An 18,044-nucleotide genomic window follows, 5' to 3' on the forward strand; every position below is an offset into this window, starting at 1 on the left:
ATCTCCTATCCTTCGCGGTCTCCGCCCCGCCGCCATGTACCGCTGCCTGGGCGAAGCGCTTTTGCTTTCTCGCGTCGGGCCCGCAGCCCTGGGCTCAGCGGCAGCTGACTCCGCTGCGCTGCTGGGCCGGGCCCGCGGGCAGCCGGTCGCCGCAGCTCCGCAGCCGGGGCTCGCGCTGCCCTCCCGACGACACTACAGTGAAGCAGCGGCTGACCACGAGGACGACCCCAACTTCTTCAAGATGGTGGAGGGCTTCTTCGACCGCGGTGCCAGCATCGTGGAGGACAAGCTGGTGGAGGACCTCAAGACCCGGGAGAGTGAGGAGCAGAAGCGGAACCGGGTGCGCGGCATCCTGCAGATCATCAAGCCCTGCAACCATGTGCTGAGCCTGTCCTTCCCCATCCGGCGCGACAACGGCTCCTGGGAGGTCATCGAAGGCTACCGAGCCCAACACAGCCAGCACCGCACACCCTGCAAGGGAGGTGAGAGCGGACCCGAGTTCCTGGCGCCGTTCCCCGCGGCCCGGCCTCCTGCTTGCCCCGGGGGACCACTGCTGCGCCCAACCCGGGCGGGCGCTGGTTCTTCCCCCATGTTCTTCCTCCCAGCCCTCACCTCAGATGTGTCTGGCTCGGGTGGGTAGTGATTTTTCCGTCTTAACCCACCACAGAGTTGGTCCTATCCCTCTCCCCTGTGCTCGTACCTATATTGATGCTATGCACAGAGTAGTACTACCCTGCTCTTTTGGTCTTAGTATATGTGACATATGGTGGGTCCTGACAAAATGCACTTCTAGAAAAGATAATGACTGGACCATCAGATTGTGCCTCCTGCAAGTTTTTGTGGGCTTCTATGACTCACTTGAATACAGATTATGAAATAATTATTTTATGACTTTTTTTACTCTTTACATCAGTGACAGGTGATGCAGTAACATACAAAATGAATTGCCTTCTAGATTTAAAATGTAGACAGTTTTATTCACCAATTGAATTTAGTATTACACTTGGGTCTTTTAAATTAAGTTCTATTTCTACGCTGACAGCTTTCGTTTTGTAAAAGTAGTATGTGAGCAGAGTAACATCTCTGACAAACACCGGGCGCCCTGACAGTAAATCTGAAGGGTTTTGACCGCTGGATGGCCCGCCAGCCAATGGAATGAAATAGCCCTGGGGGTGTGTACTGATCCTGGCTGGCACCGGAATTGAGCTGGGAGAAAAGATAAGTAGGTGAAGAAAGGAGTTGAGTACAATTTGGTAACCACCAGGTTATCCTATACATAGTTTAAATTTTTGAATGTAGATTTGGCTTCTGCAGTCATATTGCTTTCTTTGAGAAAATAAGAGCGTTTTATTTTTTCAATTTTTCCTCCAGTGAAGTGCTTAAAAGTAACCTAAAATGGAGAGGTGAAGAGTCTTGCTGGATTTCGCACAGAGGCTGTAGGGCTGTGCCCTTTGTCTCCATAAACCTGATACAGAGTTCCATTAAACTAGCTGACTCTTAAGGATAATTTTTAGAAATCTGTCTACCAGAAAAAATTGAGCACTGCTGGCATTCTCAACCGAGGAACAAAGGTTGCTTCAAACTGTTTAATGATTTACTTGCTGAATTTGCATTGACCCCACCCACTTTTTAGGACTTACCTGTGGAGCTTAATTATCCTTTACTACTGTTTCCTGTTCTAAAATCAACGTTTGAACCACTTTGACCTCAAATTTCCCTTTCCAGCTCCAAAATTATATAAAACAGACAATTTTCAACCTCCTACATTGCCTTCCTTCTTCCTACCACTTCTTTATTCTCTAAACCAAGAATACAAGTTCAGATTCCCAAAAGGAGCAGACAAGAATGTTAGAGGAAGAAGCAAAGTTAGCAAATATTAAACTGCAATGATTATTTAAAATGGACTTCAAATTCATATTACTATCTTGTCAGTATTTTCCAGTTGCTTAAAAGATAAACAAATAAACTAATACATTTTTTTTTCCTGCAGGATCTGATTTAGTCCAGGAAGTTCTTTATATTCTTCAGTTCTTTATACACCTAGCCCTCTCCATCTTTATAAATCACAACTCCACAAACTCACTAAAGCAACTAAAGTTTACCTGAGTTTGTCAGTCTTCTTGTTGCCACAGTTTTAATACCAAAATATTGACCATAGCAACAAATTGCATCAGCCATCCTGAAGCACTATTATTATAGTACTTGCTTGTAGTAGAGTGTAAGACACAGTTTTCTGTTCCATTTTCCCATTTACTAGAAGGCATGCCACTGAGACCTCTATTAACTCCCAACAAATAAGCCTTGAAAACTGAATTTTAACTGATAAATAGTAGCAAGCATTGCAAGATAATATAAAAGAAAACTGATCTCGAAAGTGACAGGTTTATTTTCTTTCAGAATTTGAAAGCATGGAGAGAATAGGATTAGGGAGGATTGTCTCTCTATGAAAGCCCTTAAAAATATTTTAGTGTGCTTAAGGTAATGAACAGTATGATAAATAGGTACTCAGGAAAAATTTGGATATTGTAGACTTACATGCTTTGCTTTCATGGCACTCCAGGATCCTTCTACCCACTTATCACCCTTGTCCTTTTTTTTTTTTTTTTTTAAGATTTTAATTATTTATTTTTAGAGAGGGGAAAGGGAGGGGGAGAGAAACATCAGTGTGTGGTTGCCTCTTACATGCCCTCTACTGGGGACCTGGCCTGCAACCTAGGCATGCGTCCTGATTGGGAATCTGATCTATGACCCTTTGGTTCGCAAAGCTGGCACTCAATCCACTGAGCCACACCAGCCAGGGCTCACTTGTCTTTTTAAGAGAGAAACATCAATTTATTGTTCCATTTATTTATCAATTCATTGGCTGATTCTTGTATGTGCTCTGACCTGGGATCAAACCCACAACCTTGGTGGATCAGGAGAATGTTCTAACCAACTGAGCTGCCTTGCTAGGGCCTATCACCCTTGTCTGATGCAGAGAATGTATATTCTAAGAGGAGCTTACTTTCGGGGGTTTTTTCTCCAATTAAACATTTAAGGCTCTTTTTGACTTAATATATTAGATGATGAGATTTTTTTAAAGATGCTTTGCATCAGCCGTGCCCAGTCTCCACAAGCAGACTGGTACCTCTTAGGGCTGCACAGCAGGAGCTGAGCTTGAATGTAATGTGCTTGAATCATCCTGAAACCATCCCCTGCACCCCGTCCATGGAAAAACTGTCTTCCACAAATCTGTCCCTGATGCTAAAAAGGTGGGGGGCTGCTGCTTTGGATAGTCCCTATAAACTTCACTAAGTCTTTCCCTCTTAAAGCATACTTAGCATACCTTAGTATACTTTTCTCACTTAACTGCTTTCTCTACCAATGTTCTTTGCCAAAAAAACTTTGTCTGCTCCTCCTAATCCTTTTCCCAACTGTCAGCTTTCTGCATTTTTCCTCAAGAGTGACCTTACATACCTGAGTTTTCCGAAATAAAATTCTCAAGGTTAAAGCAAAGCAACAATCTAATTATAAGCTTTGTAAGGGAAACAGGTGGTTTTAAGACCTGGGCAGATAGGAGGGTGGGAAGTGACTGACATGTACTTTATTCCAAGTAAATATTTAATAATGTGTATTGCTTTTGTGCTTCTCTTTTCTCACATGCTCTTTATCTGAAGCCATTAGATTTTCATCTGTTAAGGATTTGCAAAAGACTGCAGCAGGCTCAGAAGGGGCATTTTAATAGAGGCCTTAATATTTTCAGCAAAGTTGAACATTGAGAATTTCTTATAATTTATGTGTTTGAAAATATCTGGGATTATTTCTGTTAATTTTCTCAGAATGAATTCTGTTGTTTTATTGGCATGGTTCTACTTCAGTCCAATCTAACCTTTTAAAGGAAGTTTATCATTTAAGTCAGATTGAGGGGAAGTACAGGTAGTAGCAATTCATTGATGTTGGAGCAATTTTAACTTTCTCTTCCAGCCTGTCCTTTCCCCTCCAGTCTTCATATTAAAACTATTTAGTTAAGATTCTCAGTGACTAATTATTCCTATCATAGAATTTTCTAAATTATCATCATTTAAATAAAGTTGATGGAAGCATACTTTATTCCCTACTTTATTCTGAGCATAGAAAGGATTCTATTCTATAAATAGAATCCTTTGATACATTAACCCTAAATCTTTTATTTAACTATAAATATCAGTACCCAAAAAAAGGGTTCCCTATGTTAATCCATTTTAATCCATTGACTTGTGTTTTTTTTTTTTTGGTTTTTTTGGGGTTTTTTTGTTTTTTTAATATTTTTATTTATTTATTTTTAGAGAGGGAAGGGAGGGAGATAGAGAGAGAAACATCAATGTGTGGTTGCTGGGGGTTATGGCCTGCAACCCAGGCATGTACCCTGGCTGGGAATCGAACCTGGGACACTTTGGTTCCCAGCCCGAGCTCAATCCACTGAGCTACGCCAGCCAGGGCGACTTGTTTGTTTTTTAAGAGTCGGAATGCAAAAAGGAAACAGTAGGAGGTAGATAGTCTTTGGGCAACAGGATACAGGGGTGGGGGCAGGAAGGGCAGCTAAAGCTTGGTTATTCCCCTTCAGCCTCTGGGATGTAATTGTGTGGTGAATGGGAATACTTTTGGGAAGACTGCACAAAGCACTGGTAATACCTTCACTGAAGAAAGAAAATATTTCTAATGTATTTCTCTATGCTGAATTGACAACCATTGAAACATGGCTAACTTTGAATAACTCACACTTTCTAATATTTTTTTCAAGAGGAGTGGGTGTCTGCATCTACTGCCACAGATAAAATGTAGCCTTTATAGGTAAATTAAATGTAGAATTAACTCAATCCAAAAGTTCACTTAAATGACAGGAATTTGCTTATATGTCTTCTACCTCCTAGCCCTTAGCCCTGATTTATTTTGTTGTTGCTGCTCTTATTGTAATACTTTTTAGTTAAATATAGAACTGTGTTACTATAATAAAGGCCTTTTATTGGGGTGGGGGAGAATGAGGGTAAAAAAAGCCAAATGCCTCTAAAGCAACTTCTCCCAACCTCTGCAGGCCAAATAAACTAAGGAGGGAAGAACTAAGATAATGATGGAGACCTATATCAGATTGTTATTCAGCCTTCCCATACTTTGTAAGAATCCGTCTAGCCAGTTTGCTTTTCCAGTAAAAATCTCACGTGCAGGAAGACAAAGACTGCTCTTTATATGCAAAGCACACTTTTTAGGAATGAGATCATCAAAAATTAGAGGACAAAAACCAGTATGTGTTAAACTCCAATAAAATTGACAGTGTTGAAATTTTAAGTTCAAGAAATAACAATTGAACATGAACTTCCTGATTATAGTGGGAAGAAAGTAGGTTTAGCACTTTTTTTGTCCAATTATGTTAAAAATACTGAGGGTTCTGCCAGGAATCAGTAAAAACTAAAAATAACTTGGATGTTGAAGAATTCCTAGGCATTATTCTCTGACATGAGACTAGGTTTTATCTTATTTATATTGTATTATAATTAGGTTTTTGTAGTACAAATAAGAAAGAAAAAAGTGTCTGTCATTTTAATGTAGTGCATTGATTCCTAAGTGGCCTGCAATTAATTGCTGTTCTCAACAAACATCAGTTGAAATACATATGTATGAGCTGACTAGTCAAATAGCAATGAAAGTTACAAAATGAAAAAGAAATGTTCTCAACCCCCAACCCTTCCCCACAAAATAACATGAACAGTCTTAAATCCAAAACTTATTTGAAACTGGGCTAGATGTCCAGATGAATCAGTATTTTCCCTTCTTAAGATTCAGAAATTAATGCAGATTGAAGTTTTCACTATCAATTCAAGACTGAGGTGTTGATGTGTGAAGTACTATTGACCAAGCCAGGAAAAGTTTTATGAAGGGCCAGAAAACACCTGCTCGGCCCTTTTTAACTACCTTTCACAAGGCAGTGGTATCTGGGAGATTCTGCCTTCACAAAGGATAACTGAAAAGCAGGCAATATCAGTGATAGCTAATGTTGTATTGAACTCGGTGTGTACACCAGGTGTTTTGCTAAGCTTTTCATGCACCATCACTTTTATCCATAACAATCTCATGAAATACAATCTTATTTCCTGGTTTTCAAATGTGGATCTAAGGCTGAAGTGTGAAGTCTCCTTTGGCAAGTTTACTCAGTTAATAAGCAGTGAAGTTGGGATTCAGACGCCAGTCATCTGATTCCAGCTCCCACCTTTTTAATCACTATTGTCCGGGATTTTTTTCATGTGAAAAGTTATATCTTGAGGTAAGCATTGATTGAGAACCAAGTCATGCCACGGACACCATGATTCCTGACAGTTTGGATCATTTGAAATTTGTTAAAAAGCATTAGAAGGCCTACCTTCTTCCCAGAAAATAAATGCATATCCAAACAACTGCATATAAAACTCATTCATAGCAGTTAGCCCTGACCAGTGTAGCTCAATTGGTTGGGCGTGGCACTGCAGAGCAAAAGGTCACCGGTTTGATTCCTGGTCAGGGTACGTGTCTGGGTTGTGGGTTTGGTCCCTGGAAGGGGTACATAAGAGAGGCAACCTATCAATGTTTCTCTCCTTTTTTTTCTTCTTCCCTTCACCTCTCTCCAAGAATGAGGACTCAGGCTTTGTCAAAGCCGAGGGGTGAGGGTCCATCACCCCTTTTTGCTGTATATAGCCCCCCAAGTTCTTCCTTGGGGCCTCCATGTGACCGTGCCTGTCTTAGGTCTTTCCCCCTTGGGAACTCTTACCCATCATTAGCTAACCAATCAAGCATTGGGGGCCAGTTATGGATGAAGTAGAAGGAGCAGAAGTGGCACTTCTAAACCAGGGAGATAAGCTTTGTCTCCTTAGTGGCTTATGGTACGAAGGTCGCTCACTCAGCCTTAGCCATGGGGGGGTTACAGCTTCTGAAACCAGACGGGGTGGTTCCCAACAATCCCTCCTACTTTGCTCTTCTTTCTCAAAATTAAAGCAGCTATTCAGGGTTGTTTATGGTTCTATATAAATTTTTGAAGTGTTTGTTCTATGTCTGTGAAATATGCCATTGGTACTTTTAATAGGTATTGCATTGCATCTGTAAATTGCTTTGAGAAGTATGGACATTTTGATGTCATTAATTCTTCCAATCCATGAACACGGTATATGTTCCCATTTGTTTGTGTCTTCCTTAATTTCTTTCTTCAGTGTTGTATAGTTTTCTGAGTACAGATCTTTTACCTCCTTGGTTGTTAGGTTTATTCCTAGGTATTTTATTTTTCTTGTTGCTATATCAAATGGGATTTTTTTTCTTCATTTCTGCTTCTGATGTTTCATTGTTGGTATACAAAAATGCCTTTGATTTCTGGATATTGACTTTGTATCCCACTGTTTTACCAAATTCATTTATTAGGTCAAGCAGTTTTTTGGTGGAGTCTATAGGATTTTCTATGTACACTATCATGTCATCTTCCAACAATGACAGTTTTGTTTCCTCCCTTCCGATTTCGATGCCTTTTATTTCCTTTTCTTGTCTGATCGCTGTGGCTAAAACTTCCAATACTATGTTGAATAGAAATGGTGAAAGTGGACAACCTTGTCTTGTTCCTGATCTTAGTGGAAAGGATTTTAATTTTTGCCCATTGAGTATGATGTTGGCTGTAGGTCTCTCATATATGGCCTGTATTATATTGAGGAATGCTCCCTCTATTCCCACTTTGCTGAGTGTTTTTATCATAAATGGGTGTTGTACCGCTTAAAGTATTTTGATAATGGATTAAAACACTTAATGTTTGTTTCCCTGTGTTCTTAAACAACAACACCTGGTTAGTGTTAAAAACAATTGAAATGTGTGATTTTACTGAGCTCCCACGCTAAATGCTCCTTCTTGGTGCTGAGTGCATTTTTATCTGAGACCATGTTTTACATGGTCATCACTTGCTGATAAGTAATAATTCTTCACTGTTTCTTTCCCTCCTCTCCTCATTTTTAATTAAGTTGTGCTATCCTATTGTGAGTTAGGAAATTACATTAGTATTAAGAAAGAAAATAGATTCTGCTGAGTAAGTGGCAAGGGTATTACTGCATGAATTTTTAGAGTTCTGAGGTTTTCTGGGGATTCCATGCTTGTGATAGAGCTCACGGTTATTGAGTAAACCATTTCTGAAAAGTTAACTGATACAGTTGGAAATTTGATTTCTGACAACTAAATCAAACCCTGTAAAATATAGTTTCACGTAATTTTAAAAACCATTTGAATTTTCATGAATGTGTTTAATGATTCACCATAAGAAATGATGGTGACTTTGTAGCTAGGAGCTTTTTTTGCATGTCTGGTTTTGAGTAAGCTAGCAAAAGCAAAAAACATTCAAGCAACTTCAGGTTGTGGTTTTCACTAACTCTTTTTCAAGCTATTGTATTTCTGCATCACCACAGCAACTTAGGCTAGGTTTTGCTCTTGATTTTTATTTCTCCTAGAAAATCTTAGTGTACACCAATTGTTAGACTCTTGAGGATAATAAGGAATGTTTTTGGTAATTAAGCTAAAAGGCAGAGAAATGCTTGGTGCTGTGTGTAAGTTGCAGATGTCTGCATTTCATTAAATTTTTTTTGAGACATCTTGATACCAGTTAGCTCAAAATACCTAATTTCTCTTGCAAATAAAAGGGATGATATCAAAGTTTCCATTGTAAAGTAGGTTATTTAATTCTATCACTGGCCCTTCCTCCAACCTTATGAAGCTTGATGAATATTAAACATTGTCAGGGGTGGTGTTTCTTTGGTTTCTGGTGAATTGGAAGCACAGATTATTCTGTTGATCCATCACAGTCATAGCAGTTCTGTGATCCACACCTGTGTAATCACTCCATTCACTTTTTAGTTTAGCCAGTTTTTCATTGAAAATATCTACCTCCATTCTTTGAATGTTTTACACTTGCCAGCCCTGTTGTTAAACAACTCAGTTGACTTCTTCCCCAAAATTAATAATGCTAGTGTCAAAAGAAGCTAACATAAGTGTTCTAAGACTTTAGGGCACAAAAAAAAACCATAATTACTTTTTTCCACTTCTAGAATAAAATTTTCTTCCTTTTAGTTTCTATCCCTGTGCTCCCACCTGATCTCTGCTCCTGCTCACCTTTAGCCTTCTCTGCCACAATTCCCATTCCTCAGAAAAGGAAGTAAGGCTTGGTTTTATAAAAAATGAGAATGTGCAGGCTACAAATATGATCTTTTTGATTCATTTTGATTTAAAACATTTTAAGGTTTGTGATTTTCTTATATGTATATTACCTGTTATTTGGCATTACTGAACAACTTTGTCTTCAAATTGAGTATTCTTGAAGTATTAGGCATCCAAAAATGCTAGGTTTTCCCTTTCTTTCAGAGCTTTGAAGTATGTGTCATATCATTTTGTCCTGCAGAACTCCAACTATGTTAATTTCTCCTAATCCACTGAATTTACAAATTTAGTAGAGTGTATCTTCTTTTGCAGTCATATTTTTAGTGTCTGGTAAAATTCGGTTAAGTATTTTCAGGCGACAGTATATTTTTAGTAATTGTCTTTGGTTTCCAATCCCAGTGAAAGAAGAACAACTAGCTACCCTAGGAGTTGTGGGTAACTCCTTTATTACTGGAGTTTATTTTGTCTCAAGTATAGCTGCAGAGTATTTTATTTATGGTACTTTGAGACTTCTTGTTTTTGAGATTCAGATGTTAGAACAGGTTCAATAACCATGTTCTAGCATATCTGCCAACTTCCAGAAATAAAAACATTTATGCACCACTGATTAGTTAGAAAGTGAAAATGAAAATATGTTTCTTCTCTAGCCCAGGCGGTAGTACCTGCATATGCTCTGAGCCCCCAACCTTGTCTGCTCCAGCAGTTGTCCCCTCTTTCCTGAGAGCTCCTTCCTTGCCTCTGGTTACTAGAACGTCTTCATTGTTTCATAGCCTGCAAAAAAAATGCCTGTGGTGTGGTAATTTATGCAGCTACTCTTTCAAAGTCTTGTGGTAGAACTGTCTAAATGGGTGTGGCTGGGAAAGAAAATTTCATTTTACAAACCAGAATTCCTGGGTTCTATCCAGTGGAAGCATGTTTTTTGTTATACATGCACAGTGTCTGACTCATCATTCCAGGACTTTTGCAATAAATTTGACATTTTATTTATACTCTTTTCTATTAGTAGAAGGAGAGGTCTAGTTTCTAATTAACATCTATGTCTAGAATACAAGTTTCCCCTGCTGTCCAAAAGCTACCCAAAAATAGAATGTTTCTGCAAAAACTTTTGTAAGCTAAAATAGTGAAAATCAAAGAAGCAATTACCATTAATTTATATTGAAAAGTTTTTGAGCATTACCAGTTGCAAAAAATAACATACCAAAAAACACATAAAATGTAAAATAACACTAACATATATTAAAAGCAGTGCCACTCTACCTGCTCAGGGTACATGCTGCCTCTGTAATGGCTTACTGCCAAATAAATGATGAACACTGTTTGCAGTTTTTCAAAAAAGTGAAAATCTCTTTGAATTTCTTTCCATTTGGGATATGTATGGTGTTAGAATTGCTATCTGATATATGAACATTATTATTTCAAGACATTTTTTAGTTTCCCAATCAGATTAGACTTTTAAAACCATGCACTTTGCTGCTACTTTGCAATATTTCTAATAGCAGTTATAATAGTTGAAGTATTGCCTCACATACGTTAACCTGTGCAATGCTGAACTGAAGCCTAAGAGCAGTGTTTATATCTCCCCAGGTGACAAAGTGCAGGCACCAGCAGATGCTACTGGGTGGGCTCACTGCTTAGGAAGTGCTGGACACTGCATCCAATCCAGGTTCCTGGCCTAACATGATTTTCACATTTTATTTTAAAGATACAAATACTTGGTCTTAATAATACTTACAAATTATATTTTGTTTTTGTCTGGGGTGCTTTTTAGGTCCCAGTACTTTTGCTGTTTAGGTCCTGAAGAAAGTTTTTAACAGGGACCTAAGAGAAATAGGGAAGGAAGCAAGCTGTACAGACATTTGCTATATACTAAAAAATAATAACTATTACTATTATTATTTCTCAAAATTTTAATTGTATTTTATTGATTATGCTATTACAGTTGTCTAATTTTCCTCCTTTGACCCACATCACCCAGCATTCCCCACTGCCTCAGACAATCCATATACCTTTATTTATGTCTATGGGTCACGCATATAAGTTCTTTGACTATTCTATTTCCTATACTGTACGTTACATCCCTATGACTGTTCTGTAACTACCAATTAGTATTTCTTTTTGATGTTGTCCCCCTCTTTATCCCCCCTCTGCCCTGCACCACCCCACCCCACCCCTGACCTCCAGCATCCCACCCACTTCCTTAGTTCATGTCCATAGGTTGTACATATAAGTTCTTTGACTTCTGTTACCTATACGATTCTTAACCTCCCCCATCTATTTTATGCCAACCAATTATGCTTCTTAATCCCTGTACCTTTTCCCTCCATTCCCTCCTCCTCCCCACTAAAAACCCTCTATATATGATCTCCATTTCTCTAGTTCTGTTCCTGTTCTAGTTGTTTGCTTAGTTTTGTTTTTTTTTTTTTTTTTAGGTTCAGTTGTTGATAGTTATGAGTTTTTTGTCATTTTATTGTTCATAGTTTTTTATCTTCCGCTATTTCTTAGATGATTCCCTTTAAGATTTCATATAATAAGGGCTTGGTGGTGATGAACTCCTTTAACTAGACCTTACCTGGGAAGCACTTTATCTGCCCTTCCATTCTAAATGATAACTTTGCTGGATACACTCATCTTGGATGTAGGTCCTGGCCTTTCATGACTTGGAATACTTCTTTCCAGCCCCTTCTTGCCTACAAGGTTTCTTTTGAGAAATCAGCAGACAGTCTTATGGGAACTCCTTTGTAGGTCACTGTCTCCTTTCCTCTTGCTGCTTTTAAGATTCTCTCCTTATCTTTATTCTTGGCTAATGTAATTATGATGTTCCTTGGTGTGTGCTTCCTTGGGTCCAACTTTTTTGAGACTCTCTGAGCTTTCTGGTCTTCCTGGGAGCCTATTTCTTCACCATATTGGGGAAGTTTTCCTTCATTATTTTTTCATATAAATTTTCAGTTCCTTGCTCTTCTTCTCCTTCTGTCATCCCTATGATTTGATGTTGGGATGTTGAAAGTTGTCTCAGAGGTTCCTAAGCCTCTCCTCACTTTTTTGAACTTTTTGTTTCTTCATTCTGTTCTGGTTGGATGTTTATTTCTTCCTTCTGCTCCAGATTGTTGATTTGAGTCCTGGTTCCCTTCCCTTTACTGTTGGTTTTCTACATTTCTCTTCATTTGTATAGCCTTGACTTTTTCCTCCATTTTGCAACCATACTCAGCCATTTCTGTGAGCATCCTGATTACCAGTGTTTTGAACTCTGAATCTGATAGATTGGCTATCTCTTTATCACTTAGTTCTATTTTTGGAGTTTGATCTGTTCTTTCATTAGGGCCATATTTTTTTGTCTCAGTGCAGCTATTACATTGTAAGGGGTGGAGCCTTAGGTATTTGCCAGGGCAGGGCAACCCAGGTTGCTACCATGTGGCACTGTATATGGGGGAGGGCTCAAGAGGGAATAACACTGCTTGCTCAGATCTTGTCTGGCTTTCAGTCACTTTCCAGGCTACCCACAAGCAAATTGGGCCCTTCTGGTGCTGAACCTCAGGTGGCTGGGTTTGTGTACATTCTAAGAGGCTAGAAGTTGCTCTTGATGCTGCAACCCCCACAGGTTTTTTGTGCCAGAGGTTTTAGGTTTTATATCCCTGCATTGGAACCCTGGGTTGTGTGGTCTCTCTTGCTCCCCAGTTTTTCTTCCCAGTTATCTGCATGCAAATCTGCGACTACCCAGTCCTCCAGCTGCCTTGCAGCATGTCCTGTCTACCCCACCTGCCCATCTCTGCCCCTCCTGCCAGTCTGAATCAGTGTTTCTTCTTTAATTCCTTGGTTGTTGGACTTCCATACAGTTCAATTTTCTGACAGTTTTGGTTACTTTTTGTTTTTAAATTTGTTGTTGTCCTTCTTTTGGTTGTGCAAGGAGGCACAGTGTATCTTCCCATGCCTCCATCTTGGCTGGAAATCCTACAACCAGGTTCCTGGCCTAACATGATTTTGAACTCTGTTTTCTAACAGTGTTTTGAACACTGCATTTAATAGATTGCTTATCTCCATTTTGTTTAGTTCTTTTTCTGGAATTTTGATCTGTTCTTTTATTTGTGCCATGTTTCTTTGTCTCCCTAATTTGTCAGCCTGCATGTGTTTGTTTCTATGCATTAGGTAGAGCTGCTCTGACTCCTGTCTTGGTAGCGTGGCGTAATATAGTAGGTGTCCTATGTAATCCAGTGATACAACCTCCCGGATCACCCAAGGTGTGCTCTCCGTGTGGACTGAGTACACCCTCCTCTTGTACTTGAGCCTTGGTGCTGCTGACAGGTTAATGGAAGGTATTTACCCAGGTCAGTCAGCTACAAGGATTGGCTGTGACCCCTGACCACCAACCTCTGCCCTCTGTGGAGGATCAGCCAGGGGCAGGGTGGTGGTTCTCCAATATGGTGTGTAGCCGTCCATTGGGTATGCGGGCCCTGGGTTTCCCCGGGTCATATAGGCCAACGTCAGTCTCCACCTGTGTTTGCCTAGAGCCACCCTATATGAGCTATAAAGCAACCTGCAGATGGCTGCTTCTTGTGCTGGACTTAGACATTTTCAGGTGAAGCCAACCTGTGAACCTAGTCTGGCTACTGCTAGTGCCAGGCCTGGGTCACTTAGCAATAGGTAGAGGAGGCTGGGGCTAACTGAGGCCAGCTATTGCTATGAAGTATGAGCCAAGACCAGCCATTCTTATGGAAAAACTGAACAGCTTAGGTGGGCTTATAAGTTAGGTGGGGGCTGAACCTTAGGGGATCTCCATGGCAGGGCAAACTGTGTTAGCCAGGTTGATGGAGTGTGTTGAGGCAGGGTTTCAGAGGAAGAACAGTGGCCTCTGCCCACCTTTCTGTCTGGGCAGAAGCTGTCCCCCAGCTCCTCACCTTGTTCCTAGACACTTCAGTTCCTCCCCATATGCCACCAGTGCCTTTCAAGCTGCTACCTCGGCATGAAGCTTAGGAGTAAGTCTGACTAATTCTGTGTGCGGGTTCTTTAAGAGGAATTGCATCTAGAAGTTTCTTCCAGCAACACAGTCCTCGCTGGTTTTTGCAACCAGAAGTTATGGGGACTTACCTTCCTAGCACTGGAATTCTGGGCTGTGGAGCCTGGTGTGGGGCTGGGACTCCTCAACCCTGAGGTATCCCTCTCGAATTTTTATTTACCACATATGGGTATCTCCGAGTCTCCTCCCCTCCTACCAGTCTGGATGATTGTGGTCTCTTTAATTCCATAGTTTTTGGACTTCCATTCAACTTGATTTCTGATGGTTATCATTCTTAAAATTTTAATAACAGGTAAGTTCATTCCACAAATACTTTGAGAACCTATTACATGTAAGATATAGTTCTAAGAGGTCACCTTTCTCAATATAATTTATTTTTGCAATAGACCAAGAAAATACGTTCATCTCAGAATTTGCTCTTTATGATTACATGAAAAGATAGAATTATCTTAAAACAGATCATCTATGTATCAATATGTGTTTTCTGGGGCATAAGAAACTAGCTTTTAAAAATGACTAGGGGGAAAAAGTACAGAGAATAAGTAGCATAGATGGTAGGTAGAAAATAGGGGGAGGGTAAGAATAGTATGGGAAATGTGAAAGCCAATAACTTATAAGTATGACACATGGACATGAACTAAAGTGGGGTAATGTGGGTGGGAGAGGGTGTAGAGGGGAGTGAAGGGGGGAAATGGGACAACTGTAATAGTATAATTAATAAAATATATTTTAAAAAATAAAAATGACTAGGACCGTAGCCCAGTAGCTCAGTTGGTTGGAGCAGTGTCTGTATACCAAAAGGTTGTGGGTTCGATTCCTAGTCAGGGCACATACCAAGGTTGCAGGTTTGATCTCGGGTTGGAGGCATGTATGGGAAGCAGCCGATCAATGTTTCTCTTTCTCTCTCTTTTTCTCTCTCTTCCCCCTTCCTCCCTGTCCCTCTCCCCTTCCTCCCTCTCTCACTTTAAAATCAATAAATTGTCCTTAGCTGAGAACATTTTCAAACAATGACTAGGGAAGTTTTCTGCAACTGCTAGTTCATTTGATATTGTATATTTCTATCTGAAAACTTTTCTCCCTAGAATTCTTTGAGATGTGCCTGAGTTCCTTTTTCCTTACGAATCTCAGTGGAAGTAGTAACCAGCCTCATCCAGATACCCTTCATCACACACAAACACAGGGTCAGGAAGCCCCAACCAGTGGGCAGTCAGACACAACCTCACTCAGGCCTTCTTTCTTGGGGTCAAGAGGCAGTGGACTGTGGAGTACATAATGTAGCTTAACTCTGCAAAACTTGGAAGGGTGATTGGCTAGGTCCCTAAAGCCAAAGTACTAGGCATACCTAATTTCTCCTTCCCCTCTACCAAACACCTACACTTCTAAACATGGGCATTGAGACTTAGAGTTTTCTGTTTGCTTGGCCACCTCCCAGAATCCTTGCAGAAAGATGAAAAGAATTGCTCATCCCCAGGAACCGCTCAGCTTTCTCATTTCTTGGTTGACAGAGACTAGCAGCCCTGGCCCGCGTGGCTCAATTGGTTGGAGCGTCATCAGGTAACCAAAGGATTGTGGGTTCAATCCCTGCCCTGGAAATGTACAATCCAGGTCCTGGCATGCATAGGAGGCAACTAGTCGATCAATCTCCCTCTCTCTCTGTCCCTCTTTTTCTCCCTCCTTCCCTCTCCCTCCCTCTTCCCTTCCCCCCCCCCCAAAAAAAAGCAATGAGAAAAAGATACATCCTTGGGTAAGGAATAAAAAAAGAGGCTAATACTGGTTGAGGGAAGTAACAGGTAAGGCTCTCTGAGTATACCAATTTGAAGCTTAAACTTCTATTTAGATACCTTATATCCAAGTCGAATCTGTCGAACTCATTGACTATCCATTTGCCCATATCTGTGTTATCAGAAAGCAAAATTCTTAAGCTCCCTGCTATCAAATTACCCAACCCAAAAAATGTCAATAAAAGAAAAATGCAGCCTTTGCTGAGGTGGTTGCCTTCATAAAAATATTAAAAAACCTTCATTTGAAGGTAATTTTCTTGTGAAATTATAGTTGCTATTACTTCTCATTGGGTTATAAGTTTCTGAAGGACAGGACTAGTCCTTATTTCTCTTTGAATCCCCAGGAACTCTATTTGATGCTCTTAGCTACTCCTGCCAGAAAGCAAAACCTGGACTTCAACACCAGTCTTTTTTCTCTTAGCTATCAGAATACTTAAAATCCAGTGCTCATCCTATAGTTCTTTCTGCATGGCTACTTTGAGTGTTCTTAGAAGTAACCAGAGTGTACAACATACAAAATGTGGACATTTTCAATTTATAGCATTTTTTTAACCTGTCAGAAGGATGTTCTAAATGCATCCCCTTCTTTCTCACATTCCTCCCCTTTTTTGAACACTACCAGGTATTCGATACAGCACTGATGTGAGTGTAGATGAAGTAAAAGCTTTGGCTTCTCTGATGACATATAAGTGTGCAGTAGTTGGTAAGTGATTTCCTTTGTTGTTACCTAATAAGAATTCTTTGGGGAAATATGTTTATATATAAGGTAACTTTTAATATGTTAGAGAATAAACTATCAGAACTGATTTTTTGTTTGTTTCACAGTTTAAGGCTTACATCATTTTTCAATTAGTGTTAAGATTTAGTCTTTTAAATGGGGCACTTTTTATAGTAACTAGTTGAATTTTTTTAATGTAAACCTTTGTTTAAAGCCCTTTTTTATGTTCTGTACATAAGACCAAATCATCATAGAAGGAAAATAAATTTGCTTTTACTTTCAGAAGTAGAAGACTACACTGATTAAATATACATCGTAACTTGCCTAGGCTTATAATTTCTGTTTACTAGAATTTTAAAGTACAGCATTTTAGAAGAGATCAGTATGGATTTATTGCTTGAATTTTCTGTAATGAAAGTTTAAGGCATCACACATTTTTATAATATTGCATAGTGCTTTCTTCCTTTTTAATTATAAATATAAAGGATTTATAATCCTTTACATGGAATAACAACTTCCAGCCTTCTATTTCAGATGTGCCATTTGGGGGTGCCAAAGCTGGTGTTAAGATCAATCCCAAAAACTATACTGTAAGTATCAAAATGACATTTGTGCATGTGTTACATATCCAAAGGATTTGAAATTACTAGGTGTCTGTGTATCTCCCACACCTGTGAGATTAATGGTCTCTATTGCTTTTAAAAAGAATGGAAAAACAAGTAAATAATTAACTCATTGAATGTTTGCCGTATAAAAGGTCACCTGTTTAACATCAGTGTCCTTTTTTATTTTCTTACTTGGTTAGAAGGTGATTAATACCTTCATATTCTTAGGCAGTTATATACATGTTTATAAATTATAGTGACTGAGATTTTTGTGTCAGGATCTCAAGATTCTAGTAGCAAGTATCTTAATTAATCTGGTAAAAATCTTATTTATTAGTTCCAAAATAATTAAGCTAATTGGTGCTGTGTTTTATAGTACCAAATTAACATCTATATACAAATATAATAAGTATATATGATTTTATTCTTTTAAAAACTTTCTCTTTAAATGAAATCTTACCATAATCATGCTTTTCATGACTTAGAATACTTCTTTCCAGCCCCTTCTTGCCTGTAAAGTCTCTTTTGAGAAATAGGGATTGCTCGTAGGGTCTTACATTAGTAAAGAGAACAGGAACTGGGATTTGAGTCCTTTCTACTCTGTTGTTTGTATAACCTAATTTCTGATCTCTTTATTTTATCTTTATTTTTTAAATTTTTTTACTTTATTTTTTATTTCTATTTTTTAATATATTTTATTGATAATGCTGTTACAGTTGTCCCATTTTCCCCCCCCTTCACTCTCCTCCACCCTTCATACTCCCTCCCAC

At 39.3% G+C, this 18,044-nt stretch overlaps 1 protein-coding gene and 1 long non-coding RNA gene across 2 annotated transcripts in view; both read left to right on the top strand.

Annotated features, from left to right (window-relative positions):
• The first annotated feature begins 34 nt into the window (after positions 1-34).
• The window catches only part of GLUD1 (glutamate dehydrogenase 1), a 37,542-nt gene continuing 19,532 nt past the window's right edge, over positions 35-18,044 (top strand). Inside the window, exons 1-3 of the mRNA XM_028511643.1 lie at positions 35-482; positions 16,574-16,654; positions 17,204-17,259. Coding sequence (XP_028367444.1) covers positions 35-482; positions 16,574-16,654; positions 17,204-17,259 — 585 coding nt within the window. The remainder of the gene's footprint in view (positions 483-16,573; positions 16,655-17,203; positions 17,260-18,044) is intronic.
• On the top strand, positions 2,821-6,209 carry LOC118500785. The gene is made up of 2 exons (XR_004903368.1): positions 2,821-4,252; positions 4,478-6,209. It is a non-coding gene; the product is annotated as an uncharacterized LOC118500785 (long non-coding RNA).

Source organism: Phyllostomus discolor, chromosome 5 (genome assembly GCF_004126475.2).
Source record: "Phyllostomus discolor isolate MPI-MPIP mPhyDis1 chromosome 5, mPhyDis1.pri.v3, whole genome shotgun sequence".
In the NCBI taxonomy this organism is placed as follows: Eukaryota; Metazoa; Chordata; class Mammalia; order Chiroptera; family Phyllostomidae; genus Phyllostomus; species Phyllostomus discolor.